Below are 16,025 nucleotides of genomic sequence, written 5' to 3'. Positions count from 1 at the left end.
TCCTCATAGTCATCATCAAAATCAGCATCACTGTCCTCATCAACATGGTCACCACTACTCGCCTCTGCTGCATCATCCTCCTCTGTATCCAAAGTCATCTCTGCATATGATGGTGTGGATGATGACCCCTCTATAATATCATCATCATCAAATCTAACAGGCTCTAGCATTGGATCATTGAGATCCAAGTTGGCCAATGCCAACTCAACACTGTTGTCCAGACCCATATCATCAGGAAAAACTTCCCACATCTTTGTCTTTTCCTTCAACCACCCATCCCTGTGCTTGTAAATAAGACGAAGGTTGGTGTGCACATACACCATTGTCTCTTCTCTGGATTGCTCAAGCCTGCTTTTCTTGACACTATACAAATTCCCATATGTGCTCTAATTCCTCTCGCAATAAGAGGATGAAGTCACCTGAGAGAGGAGCCTCATGGCTAACTGCTATAGAGGAGGGCTTATTGCTCCATGATTTGCCCACCAAGAATAGGGCTTTTTAGCCCCCTTGTCTCTAATTAGATCATATCCTACAAATCGACCAGTGCTAGTGGAAAACTCTGCAAAGGCATCCTCCACTTCATCAAGGGATGCTCGATCCTTAAAATCCCGCCTTAATGCATCTTTCCTCCCCTGTGAGATTTCACCATCCATGTGAGGAGGGAATCTTTGGGAAGGTCTACCATTTAGCCACTCATGGCTGTAGTATTTTGGTTTCAACGAGTGAGCCAAACAATGTAAAGGTGTGCAATTCTTGTCTCATCTGCTGACAAGAATATCTTGTATAGTGGTGAAGAAGGCCTCTGATGATGTGTCATACTCGGGGCACTCACACTATAAAATAATGCTCCTCAAAGACTCAATCATGGAATCCCATCTCTCATAAACCTCTACTAGGATGGGTTGGTCTGTATCTGGAAATTGAAGCAAAGAAATGATAGGGTCCATGATCTGAATAAGTAGATTTACCCTCCCCCACCAAACATCATCTAACACTGTATCCTTCACTCTTTTAGATGCTACTTGATTTGTCTTTCTCCAAAAGACCAAAACTTTGAAATAACCATGGCCCCAAGAGCGGTCTTGACCTCCTTCAACCTCTTCAACATGATGAATGAAGACGCAAATCATGTATCCGCAATCTTCAACAATGATAGATTGATGTACTCCTTGTAGATAGTGAGGGCATTTGTATGATTTTGTACAAAGTTAGGGATATGCCGTGCATCCTCAATAATGTTACTAATCCAAAGCACGTCAGAAGCAATAGATTTCAACGCTAAGTTCAATGAATGGACAAGGCTAAGTTCAATGAATGTACAAAGTTACGGATATGCCAATGTTGTGAAAAACGCGAGCGAGATTAAATCGGCGCAGGGAACGAATCGGAAAAATCGGGAAAAAATCGGAAAAAAGCGGGAAAAAATCGTTTGGTAAAAAAATATTCATTTTTTTCATTTTTTTTAATATCTAAATCATCTACAACATAAAATAAATACATTGACACATAAATATGATAAAAAAACTAATATATAAGATGTTTAATATCATTTCTAGCGCTAAAATCACACATAACATTGAATCATGTCGTGAATAGTAAGTCCTGACTCCTGAGTCCCAACTCAGCCTCAAAATATCAACAAAAAATATGATAATGTATCTCATCATGTCATAATGTCATATACAATAAAATGAAAGTCTAATCCTATTGATTTCCTCTGCCCCTCTTGCGAGAAAATGCCACAGCTTTCCCTTTCCCTCTAGATGTAGATGCTGGTGCCCGTGCTGGTGGAAATGGCAGTGGAGTCTGATGTGCTCTAGAAGCTGAAGAACTAGAAGTAGGAGCTATAGGAGGTAGACCACGTCCTCTACTGGTGGCAGTGGTAGCCCGGGTAGGCGGTGTCACCTCCTCCTCCTGTTCCTCCTCCTCCTCCTCCTCCCCCTCCACTACATCCTGCACTAACCAATCATCAGTAGAATCCATGAGAGGCCTCTCGGCCTCAACCCTCCATGCAGCAGTGGTGTCAATCCCATCCAATGAGATGGCATCCACATCAGGTGTCCTCTCAAGTTGCCTCACCCACAATCGAAGATTGTAGTAGACGTAGACCATGTCATTAAGTCGCTGGGACTCCAACCTGTACAAAGATCATGAAATAATAATTAATAATTAATATTATAAAAAAAATATTGTATAATGAATTCAAAAATTTATTTGGAAATTTGCAATATTTTAAATGTTTAAGTGTTAACCTGTTGCGCTTCTTGTTGTGTATTTTTTCAAATACACTCCAGTTGTGCTCACATCCTGAGGAGCTGCATGTTTGGCTGAGGATGCGAATGGCAAGCTTTTGCAAAAGGGGTACCCTGCCACCATACATTTTCCACCATGCATCTACAACAAAATTAAAGATAAAATTTTAAATAAACATAAGAAAAAAATGGAATTTGAAGAGACAATGAAATTTGAAACAAAGTTACAAACTAAAAAATACTTGGCATTTTAATCGTCCTATCAGTGATAGCCATCTCAAAGCCAAATGTGCCACCTGCCATCTTATATGTCTCAATTTGTTTAGAGATCTCTATACGTTGTTCTGGAGATCGCACCATCTTCTGGACATAGGATAAGAATCCATCCATGATCTTAGCATCAAAATCAAACCCACATGCATAAGAAAATGCAGGGTTTAGGAAAAGCCCAGCAGCATGAATGGGACGATGGAGTGTGTTGTTCCATCGCTCATCAATCACTCCCCATAGAAGGAGTTGTTTCTGAAACCCATCATCTCCCTTATCATCATAGTAGGCCCGAATGGCTTCTTTGGCCCTATCCATGGCTTCATACAAATAGCCCATTGCGAGATTCTCACCATCAACCAACCGAAGAACCTTTACCAAAGGTTCAGTAACGGCGCACACCTCCTGTACTCCCGCCTAGAAGTCTTTCTGGTATGAAACTAGTCTGCATACGGCCTCTCCTTCTGGTTTGCGGCTCATTGACAAAGCACGCCACTCCTCTGAAAGAAACATTCTCTTCACATCCCACATAGAATTCAAGAGGGATTGAAGAGATATGAAACTCGTGGCAAACCGTGTAATGGCGGGGCGCACCAACTCTTTGTTGTTGGTGAATTTTCTCATCAAGCTAAGCACAGATGTATGATTATATATAAATTTTGTGATGCTTTTTGATGAGTCAACAATATCTTTGACAAAGGGAATTTTCCCTATGTCCTCTAATATCAAATCAATACAATGGGCAGCACAAGGTGTCCAAAATAAAGTAGGATGCCTGTCCATAAGCATTCTGCCAGCAGTAACATAATTTGCAGCATTGTCCGTTATGACTTGGACAACATGTTGTTCACCCACCTCCAAAATAAACACATCCAGCAAATCACATAAAGTTCTTGCATCTTTGATTTGATGAGATGCATCAATAGATTTGATAAACATAGTCCCTTTGGGACAACTAACCAAGAAGTTTATAAGGGTTCACCCCTTTTGGTCAGTCCAACCATCTGACACAACAGTGCATCCTGTTTGTGCCCATGATGCCCTAAAATCCTCCAATCTTTGGGTGCAGTCACGCTTTTCATTTTGAAGAATCCGGCCTCTGAAATCATGATAAGAAGGGATTTTGTACCCCGGGCCAACACTGGCAATAGCATCAACAGTAGGTTGGAAAAATGGATTACTCCTTACAACGCTAAAAGGAATATTAGTCCAGAGGAGAAATTTTGCCATCAACCTGTCAGCTTGTTCTTTATCAGTTCTTTTTAGCATTGAACCGATAGATGGTTGTGAACCAGGTGTGGTTCGAGGAACAAAAAATGATGATGTAGCTACCAGATTGACTGATGTTGCAGTAGAACCAGTGCCACTTGGCCCACTTCCTTCAGCTGACCTTTTTAGTTGCCTTTTGAGTTCTTCTTTGGCCTCTCTAGTGTGCTCTAATTCTTCCAATGCTCTCATGGCTCTTTGGTTAATTTCAGGATTTGTATTTATACAGGGCCCCACATCATGTCCAGGGATTTGTGCAAGGTGAAACTTCAACCTGTACACCCCCCCGTATATCCCTTTCCACACAATTTGCAATTCAAGTTTTGTCTATCATTTGGAGCTTTAGGTTCACCATATTCCTAGAAAGGATCCAATTTCCTTGGCATGTTTGTTTTTGAACTTTGAATTTGCAAACTTGAAGTCTTGAATGGTGTTTTGGTGCAGTTGTGAACCTATGGGAAAATAAGGATTAGGATTACAATTTAGCATTTACAAAATTACAAGTTACAAATTTACAAATTACAATTTAGTATTTTAATTTTTAATTTTTACATTGATGATTGTACAATGAAAATCCAAGTTACCCATAACCCAACCTAAAACAACCATTCCAAAGTTCAAAGTTTCAAACACAAATTACCCAACCATTCCAGAATCCAAACCCAAGTTACCCAACCAAATGGCAAATGCCAAATGCCAAAAACAATGAAAAAAACATAAAAAATGTTTAAAAAAAATGAAAACAAAAAAAAAATGGTTCCCATAGTCATACCAAGTTACCCATCCCAAATCAATGAAGAAATACAATTTTTTTTTTTAAACAAAAGAAAAATGGTGCCCATACCAAGTTTCCCAACCAAAAACAATGAAAAACATACAAAAACAATGTTTTTAAACAATGAAAACAAAAAAAAATTAATCCTCATACCGTTTCTATGGAGAAATCGGTGGTCTGCTCTTGATTTTCTCCTCTAAGCACTTAGATTTGGCTGAAAACCCTCTTCAATGGTCTCCAAGAGCTCCTCCTCCCTCCACGTGCGCGACTGGCCAAATGACCAAATGAAAAACCATTTTTTTTTTCTTAAATCGTGTTGTCCCGAGCCCCCGCGTTTTTTTCGTTAAAAATCACGATTTTTTTTTCGAAAAAAGCACGATTTTTTGAAAAATGCGCGATTTTTTCAATAAAAATCGGCAAAAAAAGTAAGCGATTTTTTCATATAAAAATCGCGATTAAATCGGTAAGGTGAAAAAATCGCGTTTTTTTCATTAAATCGCGATTTAATCGCGCTTTTCACAGCACTGGGATATGCCGTGTTGATTTGGGATAGCATCAGATGTGCTCTAGCCATGAAAATTGGTGGAGAGGCTAAAGCACATGAGATCTCCAAGACCTAGAAACGGTTTGGGCAGATTCTTCCCAGTTTAGGAGATATTAAAATAATTAATATTTTTAATGTAGTTCCTAAGTCTAAACATAGGAAAAATAAAATATTAATGGGTATTAATATAAAACTGGGTTAGAAGGTTCTAAGAGACATGGATCAAGTCAAATCTAATCTTAGTCGTTGATTAGAAAGGTAATCTCGGCCGTTGAAGGACCAACAGGAAAAGTATAAGAGGAGGCTTGAGGGTCAGTTGGAGAACACACGAGAATGACCAATCATTTGATTTTCTAGAGCGGGGTTTGCTAAGAAAAGTCAAATCAGTGATTAGTTTGTACCAAGGGGCAGTGAGTACTGGATAGAGAGGCAGAGATAGTGCCAAGAGACCAACAGAAAGGAAGAGAGGCAGATGCAAAAGCCAAAGCAGGCCACGCAGAGGCTAGCTGAGATGGCGCAAAGGCCAGAGGGCCCGCGTCATCCACGTAGAGGGCAACAGGAGTGACGGAGAAGGCCATAGAGGCTGCGTAGTGCCTCAGAGGGCTGACACAAAGGGTTTTGAGGCTGACGCAGAGGCCAGGAGGGCTGACGTAGTGCTTCAATTGTGCTAGAGAGGGTTTCGTGGGGCAGATTTTTTGAATATGTGCTTCTGAATAGAGAGGTATTATTGCTGGTTATTTTTCTCTGTCGGGTGAGCCAGTTTGGCACCCAGTTGTACTCAAGGATATACTTCATAATAAATAACCCTCATAATTGCTGCAATGGTTTTTCCAAGTTGGGTTTTTCTGGGGACGAGTTGTTCCAAAATAACAGTGTCACTTGTGTGTTTGCTATTTCTTTTAGTTGTTGATCTGTATATGGTTGAGTCTGTATTGTGTTTATTTTGATGTTTATATGTTTAAATAACTTGTTTGTAATTAACAAGTAGGAAAAATAAACCATAAGAATACAGATAAAATCTCTAATGGTTAGACTTAGAAATTTCAACATGGTATCAGAGCGTGGTTGCAGATCACATGAGAGATGAAGGCACCAACTGAAGTAGAGCATTTGCAGCAGAGACAACTGTTGTGAGTGATAGAAGTTGTTCCTTGCAGAAAGCGACAGAAGAAGGGTTGACGCAGAGGGACTGCATCATTAGTTCGGGTCAGAGAGAGGCCAGCGCAGAGGCTGAGGAGGGCAGAAAAGGCTCACGCAGAGCCACATAGAGATCGGGAGGGTTGACGTAATTGGCTAGGGGAGCATTTCAGCCAGTGTTGGGATTGCACAGAGCCTAGAGGCTTAGTCCTTTGGTTGCTGGGGCTTAGGAAGCTACAGGTAGATTGCGAGGAGTGAAGTTGGTGGGGTGTTGTTGCTTCTGAGTTAGAACAGTACCTAACGGGCAAAACCAAGCTAGAGGGAGTCGCTACTGAGGTGGGTTTCTAGCCAAGGAGTCTGGATCAATGTTGCAGGTGTGTAGGAGATCGAAGAAGGGCGACTCGACGGTTGGCAGACGGATTTCCAGGAGGGAAATCAAGACTCAGAGGGAGTCTAGTAGAGAACTTCTAGAAGGGAAGTAGCGATTCAGAGGGAGTCAAAGAGAGAACTTCCAGAGGGAAGTAGAGGCTTGGAGGAGTCGAGAGGAGGAGCAAAGAGATGGCCGTGAATGCACTGAGGGATCAGGACAGGCTGGACGGGGCGTCCAACTTTGTGGTTTGGAAGGCCAAGATCCTGTCCATTCTAGATAGACATCGCATCAAGTCCTTCGCCTTGAGAATAGTGGCTATCCCAGTTGACCCAGCTGATAATGAGAAGTCCGAGAAGGCAATGGCCAGGGTGAAATGCATCATCCTTGATGGGGTCAAGGATCATGTGGTCCAACATATTGCTGAGAAAGAGATGATAAAGGAATTGTGGGACGCCTTAAAGACATTGTACCAACATACTTCCCTGCAGAGGACGATGTTACTTGAGAATCAGCTGCGGTCATACCAGATGCAGAAGGGGGAGCAGATAGATCACTTCCTCGGGAGATTGAAGGAGATCTGGGACCAACTTCCATAGGGGGCCACGTCGGATCAGGAATTGATGGTGAGGACCGCTCTAAACGGAGTCTCCGAGGATTGGGAGACATTCGTCCAGAGCATTCTGGGCAGGGTGAGCCTTCCAGATTGGGAAGAATTGTGGGCGACTCTTCGCCAAGAAGAGATCAGACGGCTGAGCAAGACGGGAAGTATCAACAAAGGAGTCTGGATCAAGAAGGAAGAGGAAGAGGATGCAACTCTGGCATCTGCAAGGAAGCAGGAGAAGAGGAAGAAAAAGGACTTCTCCAAGGTTAAGTGCTTCAACTGTGGGGAACTGGGTCATTATGTGAACCAGTGTCCGAGGAAGAAGAATAAGGGAGAGGTGTCTGACTCCAAGGTAGTGCTGGCGAAGGCGGAAAAGGAGGTAGAGGAGGATGACAATTGTGCCATGAGTGCTCATGTACCTCTAGAGCGAAGGTGGGGAGACATCGAGCTGTAGTAAAAAAGACTATAGGCGATGAGGGGTAGGATCCTTGAGGTACCCAAACTCTTGGATTATACCTTGTTACGGGAGCCCCGAAGAGAGAGTAGCAGGATTGACGGATGTCGGTAGAAACGGATGCGGATGAAGCGACAGAGAGTGCTATGGTGAAGTAGTTTCGGGCAACGCAGAGTTAGTAGACTGCAGCAGTGCGAGAGGCACAGAGGAGGTTGCAACAGTGTAGGATGGCACAAAGAGGTTTGCAGTGGTGCGAGAGGCAGGGAGTTGTTGCAGTAGCGTAGAGGCAGTAGAGGGAGCACGAGATAACGCCAGAGAGAGCTTCAACATCGAGAGTGTTTCTAGCTTGATAGGGATGTCAGTAGTTGGGTGGATCAGTTACTTACTTTTCAGTAACTGAGATGCAGTGCAGTAGCAGTTAGCAGTAGCACGATGCAACATGATGAGAGGGGGTTGCAGTGCAAATGCAATGTTGGGAGAAAAGATCAGCAGTAGCACAAATGCAGAGGGAGCTATCGTACAGATGTAGCAGTGGCAGTGGCAGGGCCATGGGCAGCAGTACAGGATGTAGCAGTGGCAGTGGCAGGGCCATGGGCAGCAGTACAGGATGCAGCAGTGCAGAGGATGTTGGGCGGGGAGGCCTAGCATCAGCATAGGTACCGGTGTCGTATAATCAAAGTGATGCTTAGTGTGGAGTATTACTAGAGCATAGTCCTCGCTAAGAGGGAGTGTTGATTTGGGGTAGCATCGGATGTACTCTAGCCATGAAAATTGGTGGAGATGCTAAAGCACATGAGATCTCCAAGAACTACAAATGGTTTGGGCAGATTCTTCCCAGTTTAGGAGATATTAAAATAATTAATATTTTTAATGTAGTTCTTAAGTCTAAACTTAGGAAAAATAAAATATTAATGGGTATTAATATAAAACTGGGTTAGAAGGTTCTAAAAGACATGGATCAAGCCAAATCTAATCTCAGCCGTTGAAGGACCAATAGGAAAAGTATAAGAGGAGGCTTGAGGGTCAGTTGGAAAACACACGAGAGTGATCAGTCATTCGATTTTTCTAGAGCGGGGTTTGCTAAGAAAAGTCGAATCATTAGTTTGCAGCGAGGGCTAGTGAGTACTGGACAGAGAGGCAGAGATAGTGCCAAGAGACCAGCACAAAGGAAGAGAGGTAGACGCAGAAGCCAGAGCAGGCCACACAGAGGCTAGTTGAGACAGCGCAGAGGCTAGAGGGCCTGCGTCATCCACGCAGAGGGCAGCAGGAGTGACGCAAAAGGCCATAAAGGCTGCGCAGTGCCTTAGAGGGCTGACACAAAGGGTTTTGAGGCTGACGTAGAGGACAGGAGGGCTGACACACTGCTTTAGTTGTGCTGGAGAGGGTTTCGTGGGGCAGATTTTCTGAATATTTGCTTCTGAATAGAGAGGTATTACTGCTGATAATTTTTCCCATGTCGGGTGAGCCAGTTTGGCACCTAGTTGTACTCAAGGATATACTGCATAATAAATAACCCTCAGAATTGCTGCACCGGTTTTCCCAAGTTGGGTTTTTCCGGGGACGAGTTGTCCAAAAATAACGGTGTCACTTGTGTCTTTGCTATTTCTTTTAGCTATTGATTTGTAGATGGTTGAGACTGTATTGTGTTTATTTTGATGTTTATATGTTTAAATAACTTGTTTGTAATTAACAAGTAGGAGAAATAACTAACGGTTAGACTTAGAAATTTCAACATTGGTGAAGAAGGCCTTTGATGATGTGTCATACTCAGGGCACTCACACTATAAAATAATGCGCCTCACAGACTCAATCGTGGAATCCTATCCCTCATAAACCTCTCCTAGGATGGGTTGGTCTGTATCTGCAAATCGAAGCAAATAAATGATAGGGTCCATGATCTGAATAAGTAGATCTACCCTCTCCCACCAAACATAATTTAACACTGTGTCCTTCACTCTTTTAGAAGCTACTTGATCTGTCTTTCTCCAAAAAGACCAAAACTCTGAAATAACCATGGCCCCAAGAGCGGTCTTGATCTCCTTCAACCTCTTCAAGTGATGAATGAAGAGGCAAACCGTGTATCCACAATCTTCAACAATGATAGATTGACGTACTTCTTGTAGATAGTGAGGGCATTTGTATGATTTTGTACAAAGTTACGGATATGCCGTGCATCCTCAATAATGTTACCAATCCAAAGCACATCAAAAGCAATAGATTTCAATGCTGAGTTCAATGAATGGACAAGGCAAGGTGTCCAAAACACTTGTGGATATTTAGCTTCCACAATCATGCCAACAACCTTGCAAATAGGTGCATTATCTTTAATGATTTGAACACAAGAATCAACACCTACATCTTTAGTAACTTTAATAAACAACTCACCCATATGTTGTGCATCCTTGTATTGTCCAAGTGCATCCATTGCTTTCAAGAAAACTGAACCATTCAAGGAAGACACCATGAAGTTGACGAGTGGGTGCCGTGCTGGATCTGTCCATCCATAAAAAACAATGCTAACCCCATATGTTGGCCATGATGCTTTAATAGGCTCAAGCATTTTTTCCACCTCTTTTTTTGCCTTCGTCAACAATGTGGTTCTAAGCTTTTTGACCCAGGAGGCACATACCCTGATGGAGCCCCTTGAGTTAGAGCTCTATACATATCAATAAATAGAGGTGAACATGCAACATTAAAGGATATGAGGTTTTGATAGAAAAAAAGGCAATGGTGAGATCAAGCTCTTCCCGGTTCTTCTTCTGAAAAATCTTGTCCATTGGACCAAGTGAATTTGCCTTTCTTTTTGCTACTTGTCCCCCACCAGAACTCTCAAATGGTAATTTGTTGCTTCTTTTCCTCAAGAATAGAAGGGGGTCATTATTCTTGGTTTTTTTTTGATTTTGTAGCCACATTCGCCATACCAACATTAGACTATCTTAGAATTTCTTTCCTCTTTAGTAAAAGCACATTTGTACAAGCTTCAATTCCACAACCTGGTAAAGGCAACAAATGACCTTTCACCCGGAAATATGTGCTCGTGAAAGTATTGTGGCAATAGCTGCATTTCCAACTCACATTGCCTCCTCCCTTCACCTTGCTGGGTGGCCCTTGCTCTCTTGTGACATATTTCGACAAGGGATATTTGTTACCTTGAGGAGGAAGTCTTCCTTCAACATTTGAAGTTGCTATTGCAGCCCCACTTGCAATAGAGGGAACACTTGCAGACCTTGATGAAATTGGGAGTGGAGAGGCATCTCCAATGGGGACATTCTTCCCCTTCCTTTGTCCCTTCCTAGCTGCCCTTGATTGAACCACGAATGCTGTAAAAAATAAACAAAAAATGCACAAATTTGTAAAAGAAATTCACATGGAAACTGCTGTAATAAAAATACAAAAAAAAGAGAGAAAATGCACTTACCTGTTGCTTGAATTGATTTGAAAATGCTTCCACACCCTTTTCTCTTTGCTCCGAAACACCCACAACAAACTATACAAGTGAATGTGAAAATAGAAAGGCCTAAAAAGCCTTTATAATGCCGCTGGACATCCCTTTTTTTGGATTCAAATCCAAAAATCGGGATTCGTCGTGTCTAATCGGGACACGATCCAGATTTGATCATGTTTTGATCGGACACGACGAATCCCGATTTCCGGATTTGAATCTGCCCGAATCGTGTTCGATTTGCCGGATTTAGAACACAATAGGGCCTAGGGGACGAATCCGGTTTCATAGATATTAAGAGTTTCAATCTTAAATTTATTTGTTATCCTATTTTCACATCATACATTTATATCTCTATCTGTTTGCTTAGCCTTCAAAATGATCTTGTTTTACATTAGAGAATATTGCAAAATAATTCACTATTGTTAAACTTCTTTTGTAAAGATGAGTTATGATGGCAGTCTGGGTGCAAGCAGGAGTGTTAATCTCCCAAACTACAAGATTATATCTTTTACTTTTGTTTGCAGTGTAATTGCTAGTTCAATGGGTTCTCTGTCATCCACTGACAACTTTAGAGCTTCCACTAAGTTAGCAGATTCCTTTAAGAACTGCAGAGTTCCGCTAAACCTCCACTAGTCCGGACTTAATGGTAATATAAACCATAACTTAATAAAACTTGAAATGTGCCTTCTAAGACCCGGCGACATTTCTTCACCGTTGATCTATTCAAGATCCAACAGTCACAACTCTCCCCGACCTCAAACCTACTCCTCGTCTGTCAATTGTCGATCTTACTCCACCAGATCTAACGGTTCAAATGAATATCAGCTGGGACACTTACGCACTTTAAACCCACCCGATAAGCGGTTTCTCCCTCTGTCCTCTCTGCTATGTGTCACGATGTGTATGGAATCGGAGCCAATCGGGAAAATACCGCTTATGGCCTTTCTTCCGCCTGAAATCCACTTGTGGGTTTCTCCAACCCGCTTCGGCTCGTTAACTGTCTGTTAACTTTTGCGCCCAAACACCGTTGATCTGTCTCGACCAAGATCTAACGGTCCAAGTTCAATCTTCACGCCATTGCATCCTTGGTCTTCCTCCACTGATCTCGACCGTCCGCTCAACACACTCAGAATTCACGAGAAACTCAGTTAAAAAGAAAAACACGAATTTAACACAGTCAACACAATTTCATTCAGTCTCACAGAACAACAATTAAACTTCGAATTTCACAACAACAAAGAGATTTCGAAGGAGATTATCCTTCGGGATTTGACAGGAATTTCTCATTCACATGCACAGAGACTAATTTTCCCCAATTCACTGGATTTGCCCTTGGAAAGCCAAATTTTTTTAACAGTCAAAATCCCCTTACAATAGTGTGAAAACTGAAAATTACATAAGTATTGGTTCATCCTAACAACCAGATCCTAATTCAAAGGCTAAAATTTATTAACCCTATCTGTTCTGCGAGGCATTCTCCTCGAGAATCTCCACTACAGCTAACTAACTAAAATTTATTACATCATGATCAAATCCTATATTCTAGCTCTATGCTTAACTAGAAAAACATGGAAATTGATGGCTAAAAGATCCCACTCCTTTGCCTGTAATATTTTTTTTTGTATTTTTGGAATAATTCTTCGAATTTCTCTTTAAGCCTTATGCTCCTGCATCAGACTTCTGAGGACAAAATTCTTCATGGGCTCCTGTCCATGAGCTCTTTTACATAATTGCCCAATTTCTGTAGCATGTTTTTTGTTACTCAAGTAGCTTCAACAATTGGCTGATCCTTCCATTTGACCAAATACTGAAAGTACTCCTGTCCTCTGGTTTTCTTGAACACTTTCTTGTCTAAAATCCTTTCTAGCTGTAATTCCTTTGCTGTAGGTAACTGTTTTACCCAGTCAATTTCCTGTGTCTCTTGGTCTTCTTCTGTATCATTTGCAATTTCACCTTCATACTTGTACAAATCAGCAACATTGAAAATTGGAGATATTCCAACATCACGGGGTAATTCAATTTCATATGCATTTGCAGAAAATTTCCTTAATACTTTGCATGGTCCAATTTTCTTGAACTTCAATTTGTTATACTCCCTCTTTGGAAATCTTTCCTTCCCTAGGTGTGCTAAAACCAAATCCCCAACTTCAAATTTCACTTCTCTTCTTCTCATGTCTACTTTGTTTTTGTACTTGATGTTTCTATCTTGTAGTTGTTGTTTCACCTGTTCATGTATTGCTTGTATTTCTGAAGCAAAATCTTCTCCCTCGACACTTCTCATCTCGTCTTTTCCCAAGTTTCTTAACTCAGATACTCCTCTTGGATGCATTCCATAAACTATATGGAATGGACTCTGCCCTGTACTCCTGTTAGGTGAGTCATTATATGCATATTCAACCTGTGCCAATACTTAGTGCCACTGCTTTGGATTTTCTGCAGTAAGACTCCTTAAAAGATTACCCAAACTCCTATTCACAACTTCAGTCTGTCCATCAGTCTGTGGATGATAGGCAGAACTGAAACTAAGTTTAGTTCCCAGCTTTTTCCATAGTGTCCTCTAGAAATGTCCAACAAATTTGGAATCCTTGTCTGAGACAATACTCTTAGGCAACCCATGCATTCTTACAATCTCCTTGAAAAACAAATTAGCAATGTGAGTAGCATCACTAGTTTTATAACATGGAATAAAATGTGCCATTTTTCAAAATCTGTCCACTACAACAAAAATTGAATAATTTTCTCTTTGAGTCTTTGGTAAGCCCAAAACAAAATCCATACTTACCATATCCCAAGGCCTATCCGAAATTGGTAATGGAACATACAAACCTGTGTTTTGGCTTCTTCCCTTTGCATATTGACAGACTTTGCAAGTTTTCACATATTTTTCCACTTCAAATCTCATTTTCGGCCAGAAATAAAATCTGTTCATCTGTTCATAAGTCTTATCTATACCAAAATGTCCTGCAAGTCCACCACTATGTTTCTCTTTGATTAAGTTCTCCCTCATAGAACAATTTGGTATGCACAACTGATTTCTCTTAAACAACAATCCATCTTGTAAGAAATAATCCAACCATTTATTCCTATCCATCAAAACAGGATTCTTACAATCTTCAAATGCCTCTTTAAAATTTAAATCTGTCTCATACAATTCTTTAAGAAAATCAAAACCCAACACTTGAATTTGACTCTCTTGAAATAATGTATTTCTCCTACTTAAAGCATCTGCAACTTTGTTTGATTGGCCATTTATATGCTTCAAGACAAAATGGAAGCCCTGAAGATACTCTACCCATTTGGCATGTTTTTGGTTAAGCTTTGGCTGCTGCATAATATACTGCAATGCATGGTTATCTGAATAAAGTATGAACTCTTTTGACATTAGATAATGTCTCCACTTCTTCAATGACTGCACAACTGCATAAAACTCTTTATCATAAGAAGAATACTTCTTCTTTGAATCATTCAGCTTTTCACTAAAATAAGCTATAGGTCTGTCTTCCTGACTTAAAACACCTCCAATAGCTTCTCCACTGGCATCACATTTCACTTGGAAAGGTTTACTAAAATCAGGTAGAACCAAAATAGGTTTTTCAGTGATCTTCTTCTTCAACAGCTGAAAATTCTTTTCTGCTTCAGCAGTCCATCTAAATGGTTGTTTATCCTTCTTTATAGTCTCAACAATAGGAGCATTGATCTTACTAAAATTCTTTATGAATTTCCTATAAAAACTAGCAAGACCATGAAAACTTCTTACCTCAAAGATACTGTTAGGTGAAGGCCACTGCATGATTGCCTTGATCTTCTCTGGATCCATCCTCAATCCTTCAACGGAAATAACAAAACCCAAATACACTAATTCCTCTGTCATGAATGAACATTTCTTCAAATTCAGCAATAATTTCTCTTGCTGTAACGTTTGCAAGACATAATTCAGATGTCTCATGTGTTCCTCCTTAGACCTGCTGTAAACTAATATATCGTCCAGATATACTATTACAAATTTACCAATAAACTCTTTAAGAACTTCATTCATGAGTCTCATAAACGTACTTGGTGCATTTGACAACCCAAAAGGCATTACTCTCCATTCATACAATCCTTCATTTGTCTTAAAAGCAGTTTTCCACTCATCCCCTTCTCTTATCCTTATCTGATGATACCCACTCTTAAGATCTAGTTTTGTAAAATACTTTGCTCCACTCAAACAATCCATTAAATCTTCAATTCTGGGTAAAGGAAATCTGTACCTGATTGTGATTTTATTGATGGCTCTTGAATCAGTACACATTCTCCAGCCTCCATCCTTCTTTGGACTCAACACTATTGGTACTGCACATGGACTCAAACTTTCTCTGATCAGTGCTTTGTCAAGCAGTTCCTGAACCTGCTTTCTAACCTCCTCATTTTCTGTGGGAGTCATTCTGTAAGCTGCTTTGTTTGGTAGATTTGCTTGAGGAATCAAATCTATATGATGGCTAATTCTTCTAATGGGTGGTAACTCATTAGGCAAATCATCAACAATGATATCACAATAGTTTTCCAACATTTCTTGAATTTCAATGGGTATCAGAAACTTTAGTAGAAGTCATTATCACTTTGGGCTTGCAAATTACAACAAAATTTACCTCATTTTCTTCAATCTGCTGTAAGTATTCCTTTCCTCCTAGTAATAGAGTTTTTGGATCAATCTTCTTTCTTGATGCATCCTCTTCTTCCATAGGCAGCAATGTATGATTAACACCATCTTTACCAAACTTGTAGGTATTTCTTTTTCCATCATGCATAGCTACTCTGTCATATTACCAAGGTCTCCCAAGCAATATGTGACACACATCCATAGGCATCACACCACATACAATTTTATCCTTATATTTGCCCAACTGCAACTCCACTTCATACTGTTCATTCACT

The 16,025-nt window shown here is 40.7% G+C and overlaps 2 protein-coding genes across 4 annotated transcripts in view; one reads left to right on the top strand and one right to left on the bottom strand.

Moving 5' to 3' along the window:
* Positions 1–16,025, top strand: part of LOC149140176 (DNA/RNA polymerases superfamily protein) — a 341,649-nt gene that overhangs the window by 159,743 nt on the left and 165,881 nt on the right. The gene's annotated exons all lie outside the window — the stretch shown is intronic.
* Positions 1,596–14,928, bottom strand: LOC149140177 (uncharacterized). Its single transcript, XM_089448400.1, has 5 exons — positions 14,869–14,928; positions 11,085–11,153; positions 10,893–10,986; positions 2,253–2,394; positions 1,596–2,137 (listed from the first exon to the last, which is right to left on the bottom strand). The coding sequence occupies exons 1-5, from the start codon at positions 14,926–14,928 to the stop codon at positions 1,705–1,707; spliced, it is 798 nt and encodes a 265-aa protein (XP_089304526.1). The 3' UTR covers positions 1,596–1,704.

This window comes from Pinus tabuliformis, chromosome X (genome assembly GCF_031772625.1).
Source record: "Pinus tabuliformis cultivar Carrire ecotype Pingquan chromosome X, CPIR1, whole genome shotgun sequence".
Lineage (NCBI taxonomy): Eukaryota > Viridiplantae > Streptophyta > Pinopsida > Pinales > Pinaceae > Pinus > Pinus tabuliformis.
The sequence above is the reverse complement of the archived record's forward strand: the minus strand, read 5'-3'. Positions and strand labels throughout refer to the sequence as shown.

Coding starts and splice junctions, on each gene's coding strand:
- LOC149140177 (XM_089448400.1), bottom strand. CDS start 14,928: ATGGATCCAGAGAAGATCAAGGCAATCATGCAGTGGCCTTCACCTAAC. Junction 11,154..14,868: donor CACCTAACAGTATCTTTGAG/GTAAGAAGTTTT, acceptor TCACTTGTATAG/TTTGTTGTGGGTGTTTCGGA. Junction 10,987..11,084: donor CAAATCAATTCAAGCAACAG/GTAAGTGCATTT, acceptor TATTTTTTACAG/CATTCGTGGTTCAATCAAGG.